This window comes from Protopterus annectens, chromosome 2.part2 (genome assembly GCF_019279795.1).
Source record: "Protopterus annectens isolate FY-2018-M chromosome 2.part2, PAN1.0, whole genome shotgun sequence".
Taxonomy (NCBI): Eukaryota; Metazoa; Chordata; order Ceratodontiformes; family Protopteridae; genus Protopterus; species Protopterus annectens.
In genome coordinates this window covers 734,813,111-734,839,554 of record NC_056730.1, presented here as the reverse complement: position 1 = coordinate 734,839,554, position 26,444 = coordinate 734,813,111, and the positions used below count along the sequence as shown (strand labels likewise).

The 26,444-nt window shown below is 36.5% G+C and overlaps 1 protein-coding gene and 1 non-coding gene across 2 annotated transcripts in view; both read left to right on the top strand.

Moving 5' to 3' along the window:
- The window catches only part of FAM81B (family with sequence similarity 81 member B), a 500,415-nt gene that overhangs the window by 248,282 nt on the left and 225,689 nt on the right, over positions 1-26,444 (top strand). The window contains exon 6 of the mRNA XM_044064461.1: positions 6,712-6,818. Within this exon, the coding sequence (XP_043920396.1) occupies positions 6,712-6,818 (107 nt within the window). The remainder of the gene's footprint in view (positions 1-6,711; positions 6,819-26,444) is intronic.
- On the top strand, positions 11,128-11,200 carry TRNAV-AAC. Its single transcript has one exon. It is a non-coding gene; the product is annotated as a tRNA-Val (tRNA).

Here is a 26,444-nt window from a genome sequence, read left to right as displayed (position 1 = left end):
ATTACCAGAAAAAAGCCAACTCTACTCTTAATGAATTAACAACTTTGAATGACTGTATAAATAAACATGACAAGTTTAATAGTTTTAAGAAAAGATATGATGATATATTTGTTGAAGTTGACTCGCATTGTTTGAAAGTATTAGACAGGAAGGCAAGGAAACTAGAAAGGGACCTTGTGGAATACAGGGAGGGGGTGGCTTACCCTGCACCAGGGAGATTTAAACGTGCCTCTTTTGATAAGGAAACAGCAAAAAATGCTCAGGACACTAATGCACAAGCTAACACTCCTAATTTAGAACCACTTAGAAGAAGTGAACGATTAGCTCAGAAAGGTAGTTCTAACCAGCAACAGATTTTTCAGTTTCCCCAGGGCAGACCAGGGGGGAGAGTAAATCACTATCAACAACAGAACTGGGGAGGGGGTCGCAGATAGACCCTACTTATTTTGTCTCACACTTAGGTTACGAACTAGAACCTGAAAATGGGAATAAAGGCTATAGAGTTATAAAGAAGGACAATTTCACCATTTTCAATTTTACGGATGTGGTGGTGACTGCTGATTTTTTTTTAATTATTTACTAAAGGGTTGCAGTATGTGCCCAAGAAACCTGCATATTTACCAAAGTTACTTATAGAACTCAAATTGTTTGTTCGAAATTTAAATTTAGTTTTATTTTTTAAAGGGCAAGGAATACCTAATGACTCTCTATCTAGAAGTAGCATATTTAACCCCCCTACACATCCAACTCTAAAAATATTTGAAGAGTTTGTTGAAAAAATTTGGAGGGAAAATGACATTGGGAAACACATTGAACAATATTCAAATTTTAGCCCACATTTACAACAAGTGATTGATAAACTAAAAGAAGAAAAAATCAGAGTAATGAAACCGGACAAAGGGGGGGGCATAGTATTAATGCACAATTTTGACTATGACAACTGTATTCACGACCTTTTACAGGACACTAATATCTATGACTCAGTGTCATTAAATGAATTAAATATTGCACTTGCCAACATAAAATATCTTCTTTACGATCATCTTATGCAAGGTACAATTAATGAAAAAATTTTCAATTATTTGATGGTACCTAAGCCAAAAACCCCAGTTTTGTTTGGGATACCAAAAGTGCACAAAGGGTTGGAACCACTTAAATTCAGACCCATTGTAGCTGGAGCTGGTGGCATCACAGAGCCTTTAAGTAAATTTGTGGATTTTCATCTGAAAGATTTTGTATCTACCTTGGATTTTGTCTGTAAAGATTCATGGGAATTCTTAGCAACTATTCCTGTAGGTTTAAATACATCTGATATTCTCATGGTAACCATAGATATAGTTGAACTCTTTCCCAGTATACCGCTTGACATAGGTATAGAATGGTTCAGTGAGATATTAGCCACAGAATCAGGGTTGAGCAACAATTTAATTAATTTGCTTGTAGAATTCATGGGTATCATTTTACAAAACAACTTCATCTATTTTAATGGGGACATTTTTAGACAAAGAAGTGGCGTAGCAATGGGGGCTCCGTGTGCCACGGCTTACGCCAACATAGTACTACACAGATGGGAGAAACACTTCATTCATTCCACTAAGTGGAAACAGTGTATAGTTTATTACAAAAGATACCTGGATGACATTTGTATTTTTTGGAATGGATCAAAAGACAATTTTTTAGAATTTTTAGATTACTTAAACAAGTCAACAGGTTTTCTTTCTTTCACATATGAGATCAGTAATAACTCACTACACTACTTGGATGTGGCCTTATGTAAAGACACAAGTACTAATTGGTTTCAATCACAAATTCACAGAAAAAGCACATACTCTAGCACGTTCCTGCATTTTGATAGTGGACATCCATTTTATATTAAAAAAGGGATCATAAAAGGACAACTAATTTGGGCCTCTAGAATGTGTAGTCCTATGGAGTTGTTTTTTCAAGAAGTAGATTTTTTGAGAACACTATTCACAGAAAGAGGTTACCCTACTTCACTGTTTCAAACAATATTAGCGAAAGTTTTGGGGAAGAGAGATTGTTTCTATCCTCCTTTATTAGGTGTAGGCTCATTTATAGCCTCATCAACAGAAGAAGGGGTAACTAGCATGCACAAGAGTTTTACATATACATACACTAGTGACTCTTACTTAATAGAGAACACCATCAAAACTTGTTGGCCAATTGTTACAATGCAGGAGGACACTAGCTGTCTTCTTCCCAAAACTATTAATTTCATAAGAAAAAGAGATATCAACCTTAAGGGTATTTTTGAGCAGACTTTGCACCCAATGTTGGCACAATCTACAAATAGTCTTCTGAAAAGATTTGGCACATACAGTTGTGGGAGATGTCACCAATGTTCCCATGTTCTACAAAAAGACCAGGTGTACATATCTTCCAGAAAGCTTACTTTAAAAGCTTCCAGTCATTATTCTTGCACATCAGTGGGTGTAGTTTATTTGGGCCTATGTCAGGCCTGCTCAGCTTTCTACGTGGGTAAGACGGAAAGAACACTCAAACGCAGAATTTATGAACATCTATACGATGTGGATAAAAAGAAAGACACCAATGCGTTCTTTAAACATTCTCTTGTCTGCCCACATATGTCTCTTAAGTTTTGGGTTTTAGAAAAGGTGCAGCATGACCCAAGGGGTGGAGACTGGGAGACTAGGTTGAGTAACAGGGAGCTTATTTGGCAATTAAAGTTAGATGCCACTAAGTATCCAGGGTTAAATGAAAGTGTCAGCTTGTCCTGTATTTTAAAAACTAAAAGGAATGTGTTATAGCTTAAGAAGCGCTTGTCTATTGTGTACACATGTTGAACACCATTTTTAACATTTTCAATACATTTTAATATTTTTAACATTTTTTATTAACATATTCAATATTGTTATTAAATGAATTATCAATAATAATTATAAACTGCACAAGCACTCTAACATGTTTGGAAGTAGTATAATGATTTAACTTTATAGGATTCCTAAGATCCCTACAGACTAGTTCAACATTCATAGCATATTTTTGGCAGTTTTATCTACAATACACAATGCATTATTCAAAACACACACACACTTCGAACTATAATAAATGACTAGGAAATTTACAAAAAGTTACAAAAAGTGGTATTGAATAATTTGGCAGGAGTGATCGTAACAAGTTATTATAACAGATCACCGCAGTTATGAGATGTTCACATGGTTTACCATGATGGTTTAAACTTGTTTACAACAGCTATGGTCATGATACAGGGATTTATTTATTTATTTATTTAGTTGTATACATAAATAAATTAGTTTTGTATCAATATTCATTAACAGCATTACATTTGCACAATTCATTGTATTTTAGTTATTATTTGAATGTTTTTTAAATTTCAGTACGCTATTACAGAGTTTGCTTCAAGTTACTGTAACTTTAAAGGTTAGCTATTAAAGCATTAAACAAGGTCAATTATCTAACCAAATTAATGCAATTAACACCTTAATTGTTTTTGTTAAGCTATTTAAGCTAATGGCATTTGCTATTAATTTGTACTTGAAAAAGCCCGGTATCACCGGGCGAAAGCGCTTGTCTTTTAACTTGTCTGGATTTCGTTTGCAACAACAGTTTTCGACTTTGTCTGGATTTTAACAATTGTTTGTGCAAATAAAGCAGAGTTCTATTGGATTTAGTACGATTGACTGGTTTTACTGCAACAAGGATACATATATATTTTTTCAACAAGCCAGCAAGAGCCTTGCATTCCATTTGGCCTGTGTGTCCGGAGGGTTTGGGTCTGGTGAGCTTTCGCACTCACTGTTCCTGGTTCTCATAGACTGCTTTGTGATTTACTCCTTTATGCTGTTTAAAATATTATCCTTCAAAGAATATGTAATTGCGATCCAATACTATTTCCATGAATTCTAAAATTAAATTAATTTTGTCTTCAGTTAGATTAGTATTTTAATATTTATCTCATTGATGGAAGAAGGTAAATAGGTGGGTAAATCATTAAGCATTTCAAAAATGTCCTGGGAATATTGCATGGCATCATATATAACTGTGCCACCTCCCTTATCAGGTCGCATAATTCTTATGACCCTGTCATTTCTTAACTCATTCAGAACATCTTGTTCTTTTACACTTAAATTCCAAACCTTTGAACTAGAATGTTCCCTTGTTTTAAGCCTATAAATATCCTCCATAATGGCTTTTTCTAAAATATTTAAAGTAGGCTCAAGAGGTGGATTAACAACACTTTTCACTTTTAAGTCTTTACCCATTCTGTCCTTGTAAATCTTACTTTGGTCCTGAAAAAGATATGCCGAATTTAATTTTCTCAGGAACATTTTTTATTCCAGAATCGTTTCCGCATAATCAAATTGTCTAATGGGCACAAACTTCAAACCTTTCATACATAGGGATAAATGTTCCTGAGTTAAATTAATTCCAGAAAATTGTATATATGGTATCCCTGGAAAGTCCAAGTGATACCATCTTGTATAATAGTCTCTACCACCTCTCCCTGTAGCTCCTTTTGTCTCTGCCCCCCATTCTTCCTGGTGCATCCTCTCTTGATCCAGTCCTACTTCCCATTGTTGACTTTGGTGAAAAGAATGTGGAACATAACCCTGTCTACTATATTCTTTTCCATTGTTCCCCCTAGAATTTCTTCCATCCATAAACTTCCCTTGATATGGTTTTGTGTACCTGCCCCCTCCATTGTTAAATAGTTCATCTTTCTTGGTGTCCCTTACAGAATATGCCCTGTTCCCATTTTTTTACATTTTTATCAAACAATTTATTACACATACCATCCACACCTTCTATCTGTTTGTGATACAAGTCTTCATATTCAGAAAATAAAAGATCACCCTTAATATCATGATTACATTTTTCTGCTTGCCCAATAAGCAAGCTCAACTTTGCATCATTACTTTTAATAATTTTCTCCATTATTTCAAAGCCATGTCTATTAAACATTTCAATGAATTCATTAATTAAATTGTCATCGTAATCAATTCCAAAGGGGAAATTATAAACTCTGTCCCTTAGGGACGATTTTTTTCTTTAAACATTCAGATAAATAACCATTTTCAAGTTGTAATTTTTTGATAGCATGCATCTGAGACTCAAATGAAAAAAATCATGGCTTTTAAAGTCCCACTCTGGTTTTTCACCTAGTTATAACCAGACAAATTCCTAGAGCTGTTACTAGTCTCTTTGTCTGTAAATGCGTACTGTTTCCCCAACAATTCATCAAAGCTGTAGATTTGAGGAAAGAGAGGTTAGATGGTAAATTAAATTACAGGCAAGTCAAAGCCCAGAACTTAATGAAATGATTTCAATCAAGCCTATTTTAAATAGGAAGGCTGCCCTTTTGAAATAGCCTTGACAATTTTTACTATTTTCATTAAATGTTGTTTTTTTACATTCTTTTATTTTTTATAAGTATTTTAATAGATTGTTTTAAGTAGATTTTAGACATAAGCTGTCTATGTGTTTACCATATGTGAAGTTTTATGTGTATTTGTTTTGGGGGGGGGTATAAGATGCATCAATTTATGAAGTGTTGTCATTAATTGGTTGTGTATTTAAGGGGAATGGATGACTGTGGACACCAGATTCTGATGAAGTCCCTGGTTGAAGGGAAGAAAGCGCTCAATCTGTGTGTGCTGTGTATGGAGACAATTGTGTTCGTTGCAGACTCTTATAAAAATTAAAGTGGAATTGGTCCGTGCTACAGCAGTGTATTCACTTCTTTCATATTTGTTGTTCCTGATACTGCTTTGGGCTCATTGTTTTTGATTATTATCTGAACTACCCTAGGTCCCAAATAGTTTGGATAATCTACTCTCTACTGTATGACGTTTACACAACTAAAATCCTGAGATAGTATTCTTAACATAGCCTGCATTTCAAATAGTTGATTTTCTATTAAACTAGTTAACTGCATTAAAAAGGGTAGAAAAGAAGGGATCATCTTTAGCTGTACAATCGATTTTACAAATGTTGTTTTCAGTTTCAGATCTCTGTCAGCATTTGGAGAACTCTGGTCTAATTAGTGTGCATTCCATACAATAACTTTGAGATATGGATGTTTCTTCTCTCCATTCCTTGTGCTAGCAATGACAAATATTTGTAACTACTATCCTAATTTTGTCAGAATATAAGTAGATTAGATGTAATTTAAAATATTCAGTAGTTTGTTTGTAACTGTATTTTAATGGGGTAGGAAGCCACTGTCCAACTATCACCAAGTAATTTGTTTCATCTTGGTTCCACAATGTACCATTAAGGAAGGCCAGCAGATTCATCTGTGCTCCTCTTAGCTCTTACAGAAATGACTCATTAATAATATTACAAAAGTTATTACAATTGAGGGTTATGAATCAAAAATTCAGAGAGGAAAATAAAAATGCCCCGTCAGTTCTATCGCCTTCACAATAGCAACAGTGCTGTATTTCCATGTCAAACTGATCAATTAGCATATGTCTATAGTATAGAAAACAGAACTACAGTTTGAATTTGTTGACATTCATTTGTACTTAATATATTTTTCTGACCAGAAGGCCCTGATCTCATGATTATGAAGTATATATTTTGTCCAGTTCATTCCATTTCTCAATGCTTCTCTTAATGTTTCTGCAACATCCAGCAATTTAACTAAATAACTATTGTGCAAACAAAATGCTTGACTCAAGTCAGAAATGTATTCCATTTTTATAGATATCACAGTTACTAAGTAAAATGGAGAACTCACTAATGGAACTGAACTCAAAATTAAAAATGGCACAAGGGGAGCAACGCCATGAGGTTCAGAATCTGGATACCAAGTAAGTGGCTAAACAGTTTTTTAATGACTTTGCATTTGGTGTACTATGTTCATTTTAAGCTAGAGCACTAAAGTAATGCAAATGATTCAAATGTTAACTGGACAGTATCACTCTGCTCTCCCTGCTCCAAGATTTGGAATTTGTTGTTGGCTTTCCAACATACTCTTCCCAGTGAGCAACCGGGTTTACAACTCCGTAAAAAAGGAGCTATTTAAGCAACACTCTTGATATAATGTGCTTTATCAAATGCACAAAAAGTGTAACTCTGGATAAATGTGTGCCTCTTTGAACCTTTAAAAAGAACAGTAAGTCACTCTTCTTTTCAGAATTCTAGGTAAATAGAAGATGAGAATGTTCTACACAGCCTCTCATCTCCTAACATTGTTTTTCTGATTATATACTTTATAGTACTGATTGATCTGGTATCTTTTAACTACTGTTATCTCTATCATATCGCACTAGAGCATCTGAACAACTGCTGTGACAACTGTCTATATGAGGGTAAAATCTGTTCTATTCCTCTTTGCTGTTGTCTGGCTGTTTTGGAAACTATCATTACATTAATAGACTTGATTTGCAAGTATCTCATCACTGCTTCTTCCTCTGCACCGGTAAGCCTACTGTTTGTCAAGACAAAGTTAAGCAATGCTCACAATGTCATAAGTGAAAAGTTTTGGGGTCAATTTAATTAATGTTAAGAGTCAGAACTCCAGGCTGGTTTAATCAAAGTTAGAGTTAGAGAAGAAAGAGAAGGTGAGATTTTTTTCTCACTTTCTCTGAATTTGTATAGCATTGAACTTAGCATATTTGCATTTCAGGGATATGGGGGGTTTTGGCACATGTCAATGATACAGGAGGCTTGCTCCAGCTGCAAAACAGTGTATTTTTGTGACCTTGGGAGTGTCACTGTTTTGAGCTGCAGTCTCCTAAAGTTTTAGATGTTTTGGGTCTGTTTAATCATGTATTCAGCAATACAAGTACATAATTCCTGTACTAACAGAAAAATCAAGCTCTTTCTGTAAATGTAGCTCTCCACCCCTAGAATTTCAAACCTGGCATCCTGACCTGTGCTACTCAAAGTATCCAAACTTTCAGAAGATGCTACCTCAGTACTGCCTACACAACTCTTTGCAGCTGGTGAGATCCATGCCAGCCTTTGCTCAGGGAAATTTATCTTGTTAACATCCAATGCCTTCCATAAAAATAAATAAATAAATAAATAATTGCAAGATAGTTTGTTTACTTAGCTCTCAACCACACTCTTTTGTCAGGTGACATTCATGTATTGTTCCTTTGCTTCTAGTCAAATATCAGCTTATACAAGTATGTTGCTTTGTTTTATTTTGTTTTTTTTTTTCCTCTGCTTCATTTAATAGAGACCTGGCCATAGTTACTTTTTTAATGTTTCTGTACTGTATTTTGACATGTGGTTTTCTACTGAAGCTTCTTTTGACCTTTTTTAGAGTTGTTCATTTATTTAGAAGTTTGCAGCCACTGAGGCTGGAAAATAATATAAATATTTTCTTTATAATTCTTCTTTTGGGGGATTTGGTGTATATATATATATATCATTTTGTTATTAGACTTCATGTGGCCTTTATTATGAATAGTCAAGGAGTCAGTAAGAATTATTTATGATTATTTGAACTGTTAGTTTAAAGTGATTTCTCCTGCCATTAGCAACAAGAGCATATGTGCCATTGCATATACTTTTTCAGATTTATTTCTTCTATGCAATGAGATATGCTAGTATTTAAATTAAAAGAGAAAGCTTTGGTATAGTTCCCACTTTTTTATTTTATTAAATTATATATTTTGAAACAAAAAATCACTTTCACAGAAAAATATCAAAGCCTTTATTCCATATGCCTCAGCATTGCACTTTTGTTTTTAACAAAATTTTGTCAGTACTGAATGGAGCAAAAGAAGCAAGTATAAATATCTGAACATGGCAACCACACAATCTGTGAAAAAACAATGATCATAAAGTAAAACTAAAATAAAACTATCACTTCATTTCATATTTAATTGATGTTAATTGTGTACTTAAATATTCAACAGAATGCTATATATATATATATATATATATATATATATATATATATATATATATATGGGTTCCATACACTAGATCGAATTTTCACTAATTCGAAATAATGCATGGAATGCTCACTGCAGCGAAAGTGCACTTAATCAAAAGTGCACTTATGCGAAGTTCAGTACAACGAACTGGTGTTGTAATGAACTTCCATGCAGTACTCACGGACCTTAGGGTTGGGGCACTGGTCATACTAAGGGGATAGCCCTATGGGCTATCCCCTTACCATGACCTGTGCCCTAACCCTAAGGTCCGTGATGACTGCAGCGCAGTGAAGGACATAGCAATGTCCTCCAGTATGGTGCAATAGTCACAAACCTTAGGGTTAGGGCATGGATTAGGGTAAGGGGATAGCTTTACTAACTATCCTCTTACCCTAACCCGTGCCCTAACCCTAAGGTCTGTGACTATCGCACCATAGTGGAGGACATAGCATGTTTTTTATGTCCTCCACTCTGCTGCGGTGTTTTCGGTGAAGTGCACTTACGCAAAAGTTCACTTTCATTAAAGTGAACTTTCGCAGAACTGAGGCTTTCTATTACAAGTTCAAAGTAGTGAACTTTCGTTCTTGTAATAGAAATCCATATATATATATATATATATATATATATATATATATATATTTATATAGGTCTATGTCAGAAGCTCAAGTTTTCAGGAACTCGAAATTCATATTGTCGAGATGATATGATCAAGATTCCAAAAACTCAAACTTTGCAAAACAACAAAAATCTACCTTTGCTTAATGTAGACTGACTTTCCAATGCATCATCGATTCAGAAGATGCACACATGGCTGGGTAAATAGCCCCTTATATACAATTACCATGCAATCAAGTAGCAGGCCACATATAATGGTATCACTGTTATGTGTTGTACAGGAGGCTGGTTATGTTGAATATGCATTAAAACCATAGATGATGGCATCCATGTGCCACCCCCATACAATAGCAGAAATAGAATACAATACTGTGCACAAGGAGATGTGGAATACTGTGAAGTGGGAGTTTATTCTACTTAAAGCATGCATCCACTACCTGGATGCAGTATTTACCAGAGACCTGCAGCCATATAGTTGTGGTATGCACCACACTGCATAGCATATATGCGTAGAAACAGCTTCAACAGTGCAGATCCATCCAAGCAGGATTATCATACCTGTTGAAGCAGTGGGTAAGCAGCCAGTCAGATGAGGAACAGGCAGCAATTTAACCCCATAGGAGGCAGAGGCAGGTGCAATATATAATTACACTAGTAAAGAGGGGACATCTAGTCCACAGCAACAAATCATGACATAGACAGCACAGAATAAAATGAAGCATGCATTATCAAACCTAGGATATGTAGTGCAATACATAGGCTAGCCATACTGTGTGTCAGACATAACCTTACCCACTCAGGTTAGGAGGTAGACAGGGCACAGTCATCATCTGCACAAGAGGATGGAACACAGTTACAGGTGACAACAGTGCTGGCATATTGTCCATGGTCATGGGCAGAGATGTGGTAGCCATGCAGTCTGGTAGTAGGTTGTGGGATGGAGCTACCATGTCACAAAAATTGGTAATGTGTACTGTGGTGACCTTCAGTCTCAGGGCATTATGAAGCCATTGCAGGAATGGTGTAGAACTATGGCACCATGTAAGTGCACTATGATGTGGTGTAGCACATTGGTTGCCATCGAAAGTACAGCATCTATATCCAGTACAATGGTCATGAGTAGACATGGTGTGCCATCTGCCCACAGGAAATAGTGATGGTATAGCACTACAGATAGGGTTGCCACCTTTTCAGATGGCCAAAGTGGGACAATTGTGGTACAAACATCAGATTTTGCAGGCCAAGACATACCCACGGCCAGTACAAGGGACAGAACTTCACTGTTTTGCCTAAATAAAAGCTTATTCTTGTAGCATTTCAGTTGCTTATTCTGTTTCTTATAACATTTAGGTGTTTCAGATACAGAATAACTGCTTTATGCAACTATTACATAAACTATAGGAAATACTTTTGCCCTAATATTTCAGGACAGTTGCCATTCTTACAATATTTTTGCAGGACACAACTGCCCAAAGAGGGACTGTGCCTCGCAAAGTGGGACAGGTGGTAACCCTAACTACAGAAGAGAGAATATATCTAGCTTAGTGAGGTGCATCAAGGGTGGATACTGAGGAGAAGTTACCAGGTGTGGTGATACATTTACTCAGATCTAGGTTCTGTAGTGTAGTGGTCATCACATCTGCCTAACATGCAGAAGGCCCTGGGTTCGATCACCAGTAGAACCATTATGTTAGAGAAAGCTAAGTAGGAGTAGGAAACTTCTTCCCTCAGTGTGAAAGAGAATATCCGATTTTGACATTAGGATTGAAACTCATGAAAAGCAGGCATTCTTGTAATATGAAGCATATAAACACATTGATTCTTTCTCAGGATTGATCTGTGTCATTTTAGTATACCTGTACTGTAACCAGCCACCCTACATCCAGACCATTCCACAGCCATAGACAACAGAACCAGCACAGACTGACCAGAACTTTTTTTGCCATCTGCCACATGTATGCACCAATGTATGCCATGTTAGTCACCACTGACCAGTGCAACCCTGTCTGATACCTGTCAGGGTGCAGGTGCTGGATGTCATACCATACCCATGCAGGTGTTGCACTTTGTAGCATAGGCCATACTGCACACTCACCCATCTCCGTAATACTGTGGAGAGCAGCTGTCAGAGTCTGTGTCACAGACCTGCACATGTGTGGATTAAAAGAAAGGGTAGCATTTAGGTCAGTCACAGACCTGGAGTTATACTGGCACTGATGAGCAGTATCATTTGCAAGGCTACAGAACATATTATAGCTGAACTAGTTAACAGTAATACAGATGAGCTTATACCCCTGGACAGTTATTTATTTATTTATTGATTGATTGACTGATATTTTGATTGATTTTGTTTTACGAGGTAGTCTGACTCGGCTGTGTTAGCTCCTCTTTAGTGGAGATCCAGGGAGAAAAGCACCAGTTAACAAAACACGCATTTTTATGCAACAGTGAAAAATGTAAAGCTTAACATGCAATATGGACATACAATAATGAAAGGCAACTGTACTAGAGAATCTACAATAAGTAAAATATACAGCCATTAAATATTAATATATGACAAATTGGCATGCATATTGATGTTTAAAATGTCACTTTGTAATTTTTACATTTCTAGGCAAGAGAAGTGAGAGTGGAGGAGTGGGAGATATGAGTGGAAAGCAAAGAGAAGCTGTTGAGATAAGAGCAGGACGTAGAGAGCAGGTGAACAAACATGAAAAGTGTGTATATTTATTGATATACACCAATGTGGCTTTGCAAATTGCAGGTCATGCTTAGTCAGCCTGGTTTACTTTTTGAAAGAGACACCAAAGCCATGGATAAGAGACCTATAGTCCATTCCACCTACTTCTACCTTGCTAAGGCTTTCAACATTATACTCCATGATGGGATTTTTGATAAACTCTCCCAGCTCAACATTTACTTATATATTGTTCTCTGGATGGGTAACTGGCTTTCTAACAAACCCATATAATTAATGCTGAGGAGTATTGGCTCTAGGTATAAAAAAAACTCACCAGCTGTGCCCCACAGGGCTCTGTCCTGAGTACCTCCTCTTTGATATACACTTTATTTATTGACATTTGATTGCCAGGAAAGTCCAAGTAGGTAGAAGTCAATTTTCAGTAGAGGCCGAGGGAGGAAAGCCCCAAATCATTACCAAACATTTTAAGAGCAATAATTATACAGCCTTCAAAAATAAAACAAAAATATCTGCAGTTTAAGTAATTCTAACATTCGACATAATATAAAAACAGTGGTTAACAATTGATACAAGGTATATGACAATCATTTGATATTGAAAGAAATTTTAGACAGTTTGTAGAGAAATTAAAGGTAAGTTAGTCTAATACAAACAAATGGCAGTATGAAGTGAGGGGAAAACAGGCTTATGCTATATTTAGAGAGAAAGTCAGGGAAGATGACTAGATAGTAGTAAGGAAGTAAAGGAGGAAGGGAGAGTAAGGAGGTATAAGGAAGGAAAAGGGACTTGTTCACATTTAGGCATATAGTTTATCCTTGTTTTGAGCAAGAACAGAGACAGATTGTAGTTAGGAAGTCTTCCAGAGTGGTTTTAAAAGATGGGAGGGAGGGTTTAGATCTGATGGATACACAGAGGTGCTGGAAGCTGTTGAAGGCTGGGGGATGGATGGTGAGAGGGGCACTTAGTGATCTAAAACAGGCAATTTTTTAAAACTATTATAGGTTCACGTGGAAGACATTTTAAGCTTAGCTAGTTTTCCTTCTGGTGCTTGAATTATTTTTATTTTATTTATTTATTTTACATTTGTTTACCGGGATAGTCCGACTGGATACATGTCCATTTTCAGCGGAGGCCCGGGGATAAAAGCTCCACATAGACAAACTTACATAGATTACGCAGAAGTTAGCAAACAATTATAAAAACAAAGTGATTATATACAATGGGTTAGTGGTGTTCCCTAGTAGGGACTCACAATTCTCATGGACATACAATTAAAAGTAAAAGACATCAGATTGGAAGCAGAGCTTGGTGATGTAGTTACAAGTTATGATAATTGCAGAATAGGCTTTTTGTTTATAACTTTATCAAGGTTGGTACATGGGCATAGCCAATTCACTTTGAGATACTGTGAGGTTTTTTTGAAAAGACTTGGAGGATTGTAGGGTTATATAGTTTGGCAACAAATTCCAGGTTTTGCCAATGAAGTTGGCAAACAGGGATTCACAGACAGAGTTATTAGCTTTGTGGGTTTGGACCAGTAGTTTATCAGCTGATTGGTCTTACCCATCCCATGCCTGATAATTGTATATTAGTCCTAGTGAGAATAATCGTAATCATACCATAGATAATTTGAGAGGCCCCATGTAAGGGATGCAGCATTTAGGAACTGCCTCTATCAATTAGTGGCACAAAGGGCAATCCTAGGGTACATTTTCTATTACCTATTGTAGATCCAAGTTGCACAAAATTTGAATATGGACAAGGATGAGCTTTGTTTTACTTGAATGGATAGTCTGTTCTGGAACAGTAGTATCCTCTGTGATATATATCCGTCTCCCCACATCATTTTGTTTAGAAATGTGGACTGTGTATTTCTGATGCCATTTAACTTGTTGATGTTCAGTAGGTCCACCAGTATTGGCTTGGAGGATGCCTTGTACACCAGACACAGGTCACGTCTTAGCACCCTGTAGGATATCGAGTATAGTGATAAGGCATTGTGGTGGTCCATGCAAGACCTATAGTTTAGGACTTATGTCCTTTTAATAAGGCATCTCTGTGGGCATTCCAGGTGTTGCATGTGTCTGACAGATAAATGCCAAAGTGGGAATTCTACAAAATGATTGAACTAATGAGGGCTTCTTAATGGGGGCAATAACATCTCTAGATTCAGTCACAATCAATTTTATCATAAGTAGTGCAATATATAAAGACTTTATTATGACACTGGCCACATGTTGGTCAAAAGTTCGGTCACTGTCCACACAAGTTCTCAAATGCCAAACAACTGGGTCAGCTCTTGGGGGGAGTAGTGTCAATTTGTTAGTTCTCTGAGGTAGACAACTTCCCAAAGCATATGATAATGTATTTTTTTTAGTTTAGTTTCAATTCATGCTTGGGGCTTGGGGGCTAATTTAATTATAGACCCTCCTTTAACCACCACATCTCTATTGTAGTTAGAAAAATCCCTCTACCCTGCAAAATGTATCCTTCACTGTATCTACTCAAGCTCCAAAGAAGTTATAGTTCCACTGTATTCTTCCCTTAGTTGGCCCTTCACTAAATATAATGTCCCCTTTAGTATGTAACTCACTACATACAATTTACATACCTCAACTTTCCTCACCAAAAAGATCTCATGACGCAGTATCTTTAGCTGCTCTAATAGACGAAAAGCCTTGTTCCTCTACTCAGTGGTGATCTCTGCTTAGCCTTTCATACAATGAATGAACCAGAACTCTTTGAATTCCTTCACCAAAATAGAATCAGTGGTAAAGCAAACATCTACTCAAGAAATGTAAACCTGTACTACCACATCACCAACACCAGGTGATGTGGCAGGTACCTAAATCAAGCACTTCCCTGGCAATCTTTAAAACCAAGTCCGGATAACTGGATGGTGGATCCAAACAAACAAAACTGTAAACAAACAAACAAAAAGAACCCCACACATATTAAAACTATAACACACTCAAATTAATTTACACTTGGGTATTCTTCACCTTCTAACATAAAAATTGAATAAAATACCTCCCGCTTACAAAAAGTAAGATCACATCAGTAACAAACTACTACCCTTGCAAACAGGTGCCATTACTTTCAGAGACATCTTAACCTCGGAATCTGAATAATCCATACAATACATGTACCATTGTACTAAAACAGCCATTGTCCCCATAACATTTCTTATACCACAGAAAACATTAAAGGTCTAGTGGAGAACACTGGACTGAGCGTAACTTGCGTTCGTATTCATAGATGCTAGTTACACTCGGTGCAGTGTTCTCCATTATCACCAAACTATTACTGACAAAATTGTAAGGGTATACCAATTCTTAAAAAATAATAAGGTAAAGAAAAACTATGCCAATGTTTCTTCATGCACCATTCACTACATTTATGTTTTCTCTCTCTCTACAACAACCATTGTTAATTTCAACATTATACAAACTGCTCGACTACTGCCCTGTCCCAAACCTCATTCCTCATACTGATCACCCTGCATGCACTGTTCCTACAAACTCAGTCTAGCTTTATGCAACTTGCTCTGCCACCCAAAGACCCTATCTCCAGTTCCTTTATTTCTTTAACAATATTTAACACTTCAATTAAACCTTGACTTTCACCTTCCATCTTCCAGCAATTGCTTTCTTGGCAGCCAATAGCATCAAACTCAACAAGGTCTCACTATGTGTAGGCAGCTCAAATCCTGTGTCCCAGCTCAAAAGGATTACCTCTAGCCACAGCTATCACTACCTCAACACTTTTGACAGAGTAGTCTACAGTGAAGCCTCTTACTATATTCCCAAAAAGCATGTTCCCAGCCACCTCCCTTCCTCCCATCACACTTCCAGCACCTGACATCTACCTGAGGAAAAACTCCCTGAAGTCCACCCAGGAACAAAAACATGCATGCAAACACCTCCAAGCAAAAATCCCAAATCCACCATATTGTATTAAACACCTAAGAGCCACACATATGTCCTTCCAATATTCCTTTGTCTTAAGTGATAGTTTAACAGAAGTACTTAAAAATAATAAGGTACATACTAAATTTCAATTGAAATAGCTTGGTTGCACAAGTAAAACAATTATCTCTGCGGGTAACTAAAGCAGTAGTTGGTGTAAACAACTATAAAACTTAATACTTTTTACTTTTTTGAGAGACTGTTCCCAAAACATCTCTTATATCTATGTCAAGGTGCCAGACATTGACATAATGGACAGTATCTTATCGGTTACATGATGTCTTCTTCACAAAACTAAAATCACTCTTGCAAGTTAAGCCCCTATTAATTGACTGTGCTTTCATCGTATTTTACTTGTGCTGCATTTGCTAAGGTAGAGTAAAAGACAACAAATGTTTTTAGGTTAAATGTCTGCAACATACCAAACATTTATAAAACATTCTAAACACAAGAAACAAAGCACTAAGACCATGGGCATTTTGTAAATAGTGATACACTAAATGAAAACTATAAATAAGTTAATTTTGGGTAACACAGTACTAAACACATTAATTAAACTAGCTGCCTTAAATGGGGTAACATGTACAAATGCGCATCTGTAACTGTGACTGAGCACATTCTTGAGAATAAAAGACTTCCTGTTTACATAGTCTAATACAAGATAAAAAAAGATAGATCCTCACATCTCAGCTGTATTAAGATCTAAGCAGATAAAAAAAGTAAAACTGCTGAAATATATCACCAGGATATTAAAGGATCGAATGATACCAGGATATTAAAGGATATTAAGTGTTTATAATAATGGTCAATAAAGGGTTAATAGTTTAAAAATAGCATTCTAGCATATATACAGTTAGATACATTGTATCAAACAGTAAAATTTAGATTTTAGAGTTAATGTGTCAAAAATTGCAAGTAAATGTATAATCTGTTTATAATATAATTCAGAACAGGTTTCAGCAGTAGAAAAATTATGAGAATTTTTCTAAAATAACTTGCCTCTTACAAATGAGTGTTTACAGATGTGTACTGGTAATTGGCAATATATTTTCAAAAATGGTAAGCATGTTGTTACCTGTAAAAAGTACAGTTTGATTACAACCAAATTATTTTAAATATGTTTTCACACTGAAACATTTTCTAATGTTACACAGAACTACATTTTGTAAGACCGTGTGTAATAAGGTATTGTACATGATATAAATGGGTTCTCTAAAAAGTTAAAAAAGAGGATCAAATATTTGTGTAATGAAAACATGTAGCAATGACGGTGTGAGTAGAACATGGTATAAATGAGTATATTATTAACTCATTAGCACTAATAGCACAGATGGCACTGTGTTGTTAATCACACCTGCAGAGCTAGTCATGCGGGCTGTCTTGCAAAATTCAAACAGATACTGCTTGAAAGGCAGATCGCACAAAGCATCACACACTGTAACTTAATTGCAGTACTGAATTTGTAGCATTTGGAGTCATAATTAAGCCCATTAGATGTTTGAAAATTGCTTTGGCTGAACAAGAAATGCAAAATGCTACTTTTTGTTCAGCTAAAAATAGTTCTGTCATATTGTTTTCTCTCCCATGTGAAGACAATTGCTGTCCAGCCTGCCAGTAGTCAGGAATGTGACACCTAATTTTCTGTTTGCAAGCATTAAGTAAAGAACTTACATGGGACTAGTTATTAATCTATTAGAAGTGTATACACTTGATAAGAAGACATGATATATATTTAAAAGAAATGCCAGTGTAAATTAAAACATTATCTGGTAGGACTTTACAACATTGTTGGAAAGCTTGATAAACTTGATAAAACAAACACCAACGGGGTAAGGTATCACCTCAAAATACAAGAATAAAGTCCAAAAAATAGAGGTAATACTCCAGGACAATCGAAGCCAACCAGAAACTAAATACAAGAGGTAAAGTAAATATCCTTTATTGCTTAGAACAGTGAGCGCTTTCGCGTTACCCAGAACGCTTCTTCAGACTTCAATAAAAACAACAGTACTGGCTCTAGTTATATACTTAAGAACAGCCAATCCTACACGTGTTATTCAAAGTACCCAATGAAATTTGTTAAAACAATCACATGAATAACATTCATTGAATAGGTCATATGTAATACAGTCTACTTATATTCCTCACAAATCCAATAAAAAATATATATCAATAATCAAAAATATATATATGTATATATCAATATTTATAAAAACTTTGTTATATATTCTCTAATATATTCATAGACTGTATAAACAATATAGGTTCTACCATATATATTCTAAAATACATGAAAAACATCCATATAAAAAACATACCATATAAAGAACATGTAAAAAACACATCCATATGAAAAGAAAAGTGCATGTGTGCATATTGGTATATGTGTATTAAAAGGGGGGGGGGAGTGAGTAGGTAAGGGAAGGAATTACATGTATATGTGTATGTTTAAAGGAAAAAATAAATAATTATAAAAAATAATAATATAAATATGAATGTAGATGTGAATATATAACATTTAACATATTAAAATTAACGTTTATAGGGTCTATCAGCTAAAAAAGGTCTCAGTGACAATTTTTCATTGAGTCCATGGCCTTTGTCCGCTCTGAGCTTGATGATCCATCTGATCTCTTCCTGTTCTGTTTTATTACTAATATTACCTAGTCTATTTGTTGACTGTTGTCGTCCTATGACCATAAAACTAAAAGTATGTATAGATCCATTATGCAAAACATGTCTTGCCAAAGCATTAGCCTCATTCTCTCTATTTATCGCATAGATGTGTTCTCTTATTCTCTCCCTCAGAGTTCTGTTGGTTTTTCCAACATAGAAACATTGGCATTTCTTGCACACCGCTAAGTATATAACATTCCTAGACTTGCAATCTGCATACTCATTGAACTCATATCTAGTATTATTGTCTGGATGTATAAATATATTAGAATTCATAATGAAGTTACATTGATTGCAGCTCCTACAAGCATAAGTTCCCTTCCTTTGTGAGTTGATCATAGTGCTCCTGTCATTTTCATAACACAAATGACGTTTAAGAGATTTAGTGTTCCTGTAACTAATAGCAGGTCTATCACCCACTAGTCCCTTAATGCTGTCATCTAAAAGCAAAATGTTCCAATTCTTATTTATTATGTCCACAACTGAGCTATTAACATTGGTATATGGAATCAAAAGCCTCTTTCTCATATCTTTAGATCTAAAAGTTTGCTTATATGTTATATTACTATCTTTAATAATGGCTGGTACAGTACGCTCACTTCTAGTCTGCTGTAAAGGTAATAAATCTTTGTCTAAGTATCCTCTTTCTATGAATTCAAGTGCATGGTATCAACCGCTTGTAGTAATGCATCATCCTCACTAATGATGCGTGAAAAACGTGTCATCTGATTCTTAACTATATTTTTGTGAATATGTGGTGGATGCATACTGGTCCTATGCAAAATAGCATTACGTCTACAAGGTTTCCTAAATATATCAGATGTTAAATATCCTCCCTCTAACCTGAGTGTAACATCCAAAAAATCTATCTGAGAAACTGAAGTTGTACTAGTGAACCTTAAGAAGGTGGTAGTCCCATTAATATGTCATAAAGTCATTAAAGGTATCTACATCACCTTCCCAAATAAAAAGAATATCATCTACAAAGCGTCTGTAATATGTTATGTATCTCGAATAATTAATGTGCTCTAATATATAGTTAACCTCCCAGTATGCCATCACTAGGTTGGCATATGAGTTGGCGCAAGATGTTCCCATTGCCACACCTTTATTGTTGGAAAGCTGTCAAAAGGCAATGTATTTGCATATCCTGTGGAAGAATTAGGGGTTGTGAGGTTGTTTCATTTTGAAATTGTGTTTGAGTGTGACTGCTTAGGTGATAGGTGACACTGTGTAGTGCACAAAAGAAATTATGTAGAGGTGGATGGGAAAGGGGATAGGTTAGGCTAGCAAATGGTGCTGAGCATAGGTAGGTGATGCAGAGTGGGTTTACCTGAGATAGAATCCACCCCCAAGGAAACAGTCACAGAAAAACCACCGAGTAGTATTTTCTTTATGTTAAAGAATCTTTATTTTAAAGAACCTACCTGCTTGTTTTGGGCACGGTCTCTCCACAGACTGTGAACAGTGTCTTGTTAGTTTTGATCCAGATAAATATAGTATATTGCAGATAGAGATTTAGAAAATGTTTGGAAATAATGGAGTCCAATGGATTGAGATTGGCCACTACTCTGTTATGGAAAGGGGACTCTTCCATGGGAATCTAATACATATTTGTTGGTACAGGGGATAACATTCAGTATAGACTGATATGTGTGCCCTTACTTATTAACTATATAATTTGTGTTTGTTGCTTTCCAGCTGTCCTTCGAGACCTGGCAGCTCCTTAAGTTCACATCAGTGAGGGCAGGATCCTCATTTATCTTTAAATGGTTGTGACAGGCTGAGAGAATTAGCTATTCTGGCAGTGTCTCCCTAGTGTAGCAAAGATAGTAATAGTCACTTTGTAAATTTGGCATAATTAACCACCTTAGCAAAAATATAATGGCAGGTCCAATAAAAAATACTTGAGTAATGAAGCAAAGCAGTAGGTATGAGCAGTGCTTAATCTAAAATAGAGAAAATGTACAATAAACAATCCCTACAAATAAAACAGTAGTCAACAATGGACATATAGTACTATGCTTAAATGTTTTTGTAATGTTTGTTATGCCCTTATACATATTTGAAGCAGGTTTATCTGGTAAAATCTACTTCAGAATAGCTGTGATTTGACGCCCATCACACTAAGCTGTACTGTAACATCCTTTTTATTTTAATTTTACTTTACTTTTTATCTTCGCTGCAATTCAGTTCAGTATGTAGACCTGCTCTTGCAGTACAAGGTAAACAGCTTTCTACAGTAGTGTTTAATATATTCATATTTTCCACATTGCCTGTCATTTTATGTCTGCTTTCACTCTCAGGACCTCTCTCCACAATCATTATTTAACTATTTATAATATGTAAGAGTCACTATAGAATCATTTCTATGACAAGAGTTCCAATGTCAATTCACTTTTTTATGCACTTCTATTCTTATACTGTGTTATACTGTAACATGTCATTGTACTATATCTAGTATTACTGAATTTTTAAAGCTGAATGTCAGTTTATTCAGTTACATATACATGTGCTGTTTGGCTGAAGTGCAGATTTGATTTTTTTGTTTGTTTGGGATGGTTGTTTTATTTTTTTTTCTCTGTGGTATATGTTAAAATCACAGTTGTTGTGGCTAGTTCAGTGCTTGAATTTTATTTTGTGAAATGTTGCTGTGGTTAGCGTTTACTTAAAATTAGTGTGAGAATGCAGTACCTATTTACTGGTGTTTGGACTTGCTCTGTAGTTACATGGCCATGGAGTTAATATATTTAAATAAGAGATTGTTGGGTGTACAGTATGGATGGCTTGTTCCAATCCCTGGCCCCTGCAAAACTACTTTTTTGGTGAATCAATGTTTGTGGTACATTGATTATTACATTCAGTATTAGTGGATTTGATTTTAGTGGAGCTAGTTGCATGTCATGAATCCTTTTTATACTATCTGTGAAGAAAACTGTAAAAAAAAAAAAATATGTTACCATTTTTTCAAAGGAAAACATAAGACGTGAACTAAGGTACATTAAAACTATATCAAAATTTAAAACAGTGTAAATTAAGACATAAAAGGCTGCATTATAGCTACTGCCTTTTCAGTATATTGCTCTATATGAAAGAAAATGTGTGAAACAATATATAATTGCATATGCACTATGAAAATGCATTACCATTTAAAAAGGAAACAGCATCCATGGGAGCAGATGACATCCCGGGCTGTGTACTACATGAACTACAGAATGAACTTGCACCTCACCTAAGTGTCATGTTTAATCATACCCTCACCTCAGGCTTCATGCCCACTGAGTGGCGCACAGCTACAGTTATCCCACTCCACAAGGGGGGATCCACCTTGGATCCCGGGAACTACTGCCCCATCAGTCTGACGAGCCGGATCTGCAAGGCCATGGAACGTATTATCATGGAACTTATAAACAAAGACATTGGCAACCTTAAAACACTGAACCCCACCCAGTTTGGGTTCGTGATGGGCCAATCTTGTCCCCTGAACCTGATTGACTTCTTTGAATTAGTCTCCAGAGCTGTGGACGAGGGTAAGGCAGTCCACACAGCCTATATGGACCTTGCCAAGGCCTTTGACACCATCCCCCACTCCGGAATCATAGATAAACTTACTAAGCTGGGCATTAATCCTTACATCACTCGATGGGTTGCCAACTGGCTTACTGACAGAACCCAAACTGTAAAAGTAGCTGACTCCAAATCCACCTCCAGACAAATGACAAGTGGAGTACCTCAGGGTTCAGTCCTGGGACCTCTCTTGTTTGGCATCTACTTCTCTGAAGTACAGGCCAACACTGAGGGACTCTGGCTAACAAAGTTTGCAGATGACTGCAAACTGGGAGCCATTACTGAACACCCAAATTATGTTGATACTCTACAAAAGGGCCTTACAGAAACAGATGCTTGGTGCCAGAGCCATGGGCTCAAGCTCAATGCCAAGAAATGTATAGTTATCCCCTTTGGGAAAAAACATGTACCCGTGAATTACCACATAGGTGGCAGTACACTAAACACCGAAAGTGTGATAAGAGACTTAGGGACACAGGTGGACAGTGGTCTCACCTTCAATAACCACATCGCCACAACAGTCAGGAAATCCTTCTATGTGACACACCTCATCACTAAGGGATTTTGATCCAGAAAAAAAAGATACTCCAAGGCGATCTCTGCTTAACATACATGTCAAACCCAGAGCTGTTGGACATGCTACACTTAAAGAAATCACAATTCCTCAGAGCCACACACTCCAGGGATCTAAACCTTGTCATCACAATAAACAAAACATGCTGAAGGGATAGGTTCCTGACCCAGAGACTCCCCAGACTCTGGAATAGACTGCCCATACATGTCAACAGAGCACCTCTTTGGCCTTCTTCAAAAGGAACCTTGATGACTGGATGGGAGAAAGGAAATTCACCACAGGGATCATGTCAGTCACCCTGCTAGACAGGGGTCCAGGGAAGTAAAGAGTGTGGGAAGAAATAGCCAGGGAATTGTTATGGCTAGGCTTGTATAGGCCCTAGGGCCGATAGCCTAGTACCAACCTATGAACCTATAGCCTTGATTCAAAAATGCATACACTGCTGCATATTAATGCTGCTTAAATATGGCAATTTCAAATGTTATCAATATTTGGAGTCTAGCTGGCTCCCAGATAAATGTACCCATAAGGTAAAGATAAGGGGCCCTACTGAGTAAACCAAACTGGTCGCTGGTAAATCCTGCCCAGCAATGTCTGAGTGATATTATTAGTATAAGTGAAGTGAGAACACCAAAACTAATAGAACACTACTTATACACTACTAATGTATTTCATTAGATTGTAATTGCATATCATATGAGAGTGCCATACTAGGTTTGCATTCATACCTCTCAACCATTCAATGTAAAAATTCTAGATAGAGCCAAAAATAATAGGGGACGGATGTCCAAAATCAGGGAGATATTTTAAATATTGCTGATATAAACTTAGATAGTTGCTAGAATATATTTTGCATTAGCATTCATTTTTCTGAAGGATAATAAGTCTGAAACTCAAATATCTGTCATTATTTAGTAACTTCACTCCTCAGTAAGTTGCCTGAAAACACAGATTTGTCTGAGGAACAGATCAAAAATATTAGACAAACCTACAGACATTCTGTGAAAATCAAGACTGTTAATTGGCATGCTTGCATTTAACTTTTATTTATTAGAGTGTTTAAATACTAAACATTGTACAATACTAAATGGAAAGCAATAACATTACACGAAAAGGCAGGCAGGAGTAAAAGGTAAAATAAGAAGAATGAGTCAAGAAATGCCAAGCTTGCTGAAATAAGTGAGTTTTGCAGCAGCTAGTCAGTCCAATGATGAGGTTAATTTATAACAGAGCACACACAATAATATGCAATCAAAAGCACTGGAATAGACAGATATTAAGTGCAATAATATTAGAACCACGTACAAAAAAGAAAAGACAGACATAATGTTGCAATTACAAGAACCGTGGTTTTACAAAGTGCCATCAGATTTTTTTGATAAAACATGCCTTCAGCCTCCACTCTGCTGAATGAATGACCAATGTTTTTCCTCTGTCCCATCACAGGAAACCTAACATTTCATTGTGGCACAACTCACCACTGCTGCAATTTATCAAAACTATCATTTTTTAAAGTAAGTTTGTTCTCTTTCCCCTCTATTCTGTGACCCAGAGTCTGAGTATATAGACTAATATGAGTGTGAAGGTAGAGTTCCCTACAACAAGCAAGGCAGAATTTCTTCTGACAGGAAAAAAATTACTTTAAAAAAACATTTGGCTAGTTCTGTAGGTAAGAGCTATAAAGCAGAGAAACAGATCACAGATTTTTGCCCTTAACCTCCTTCCATGGTGACTTGGTGTTTTATGCAGAAGCAAGGTCTGTAATGTTTCCACTTGCATGTAAGTGGAAACACACATGTGCTGAATACAGCACCACTTGTTTCTGCTTAGCAAACTGGTGTGTGTGTGTGTGTGTGTGTGTGTGTGTGTGTGTGTGTGTGTGTGTGTGTGTGTGTGTGTGTGTGTGTGCGCGCGCGCGCGCACACACCTGGGCCCATGTGCTTGTTGCTCCACTCAGCCACCACAGGATTCATTACTGCCTCAGGACCAAGCAACATTTATCCCTCTAGCAGGTGCTAGCCATCCTCAATCACTCACTCCTCCTTCCTTGGCCAGCTTACCCTGTGTCAGGCATGCTAGTTTATTTTTAGTTTTATGCCACAGAGCTGACAGTAAGACATCAGATGTTTGACGGCAAGCATAAACACTGACATTTATAAACAGGTACTGAAAATGATTTGTGATTTGCAGAAGCAAGCTAGAAACTACCACAAGTTAATTTAGGGATAGTGGATGGGATGAGAGGATACAGGCATCCAAGATGCATAGTTACAGTTCTAGAATTTCACACTGCACAGAAGAAATGGTTCAGTGCATTTCCAGAGTAAAGTCACTGTAATATTTCTTTTTAAGTACCTCAACTGCATAACTATGTCTAAGGAGTTTTTCTGAAACTTTTGACACAATGATTAAAGAATATATTACCTAATTGTTCTCTCTCAAGTAATAGTGTTGAGATGTCGAGCTTACAAACAGCCATGTTTTTCCTTAAAATGTAGTAGACTTAAGGCTCTGTACCACAGTTTGGGATGTACGACTATGAGCAAAAAGGTGTTGCATAGTCTACTATGTGTTCTTTTTAAATGAAGTGTACCATGATAAGTTTAGCTATGGTGGGGTAATGCAGGTAGGCACCCCAACTCCCAAGGTGTTGGAGGGTGCAATTGGTAGTTTGTGTATGGCATAGCTTGTTGCAAGCAGTTTGATATAGTTTTTAAAATAAATTATCTTTTTTTTTTTGCTCCTCAACCTATAGTTGAGGTGATACCATATAAATGACTGCCACCCCTTAGCTTACATGAGGTGAGAAGTGCCAGCACCATATGGGGGACCTTGACATCAGAGATCAGTGACATTTGTTAGAGAATTCTTGTGTATTATAAAGGAGTTTATGTTTGCTCAGGCTATTGCCTCGGCTACTGATATACTGTAATATACTCTGAACTTTTGCTTTCCATTGTGGTAGCACAATTTTTAGTTGAACCTACCCCTTCGTCTGACCAGCGTATAATCCAGTTCTTGGTTGAACAAGTCCAGGTGGAATCCCTGTACTTGAGTCTTGTGCAAGGCAGGATGCTAAGTCCTGCCATTCCAAACATTTTGAACTCAATTTTGTTGACCACATTGACCACCTTTACAGCTGTAGTGCCACTGGTTCTAATGAGTTGCCTAAGACCTACAACCATATCCTTACTTCATCACTTGACATATTAGGTCCAAGTCATGTACTGTTGGTTCACATGGCTCCAAGTGAGAAATGGTTTAACTCTGAGACACAAACTCCAGAAGATTGGCCAGAGAATTGAGTGTGGCACTGTTCTCATCTAATCAATGGTATGCTAAGCTGAGGTCTCCCAGTAGCACCAAACAAGCAGCAATACTTTTCCAGGTGGTAAGGAGACAGTGCTGTCCAACCTATTTCACAAACCCAGAAGGCTTTATTT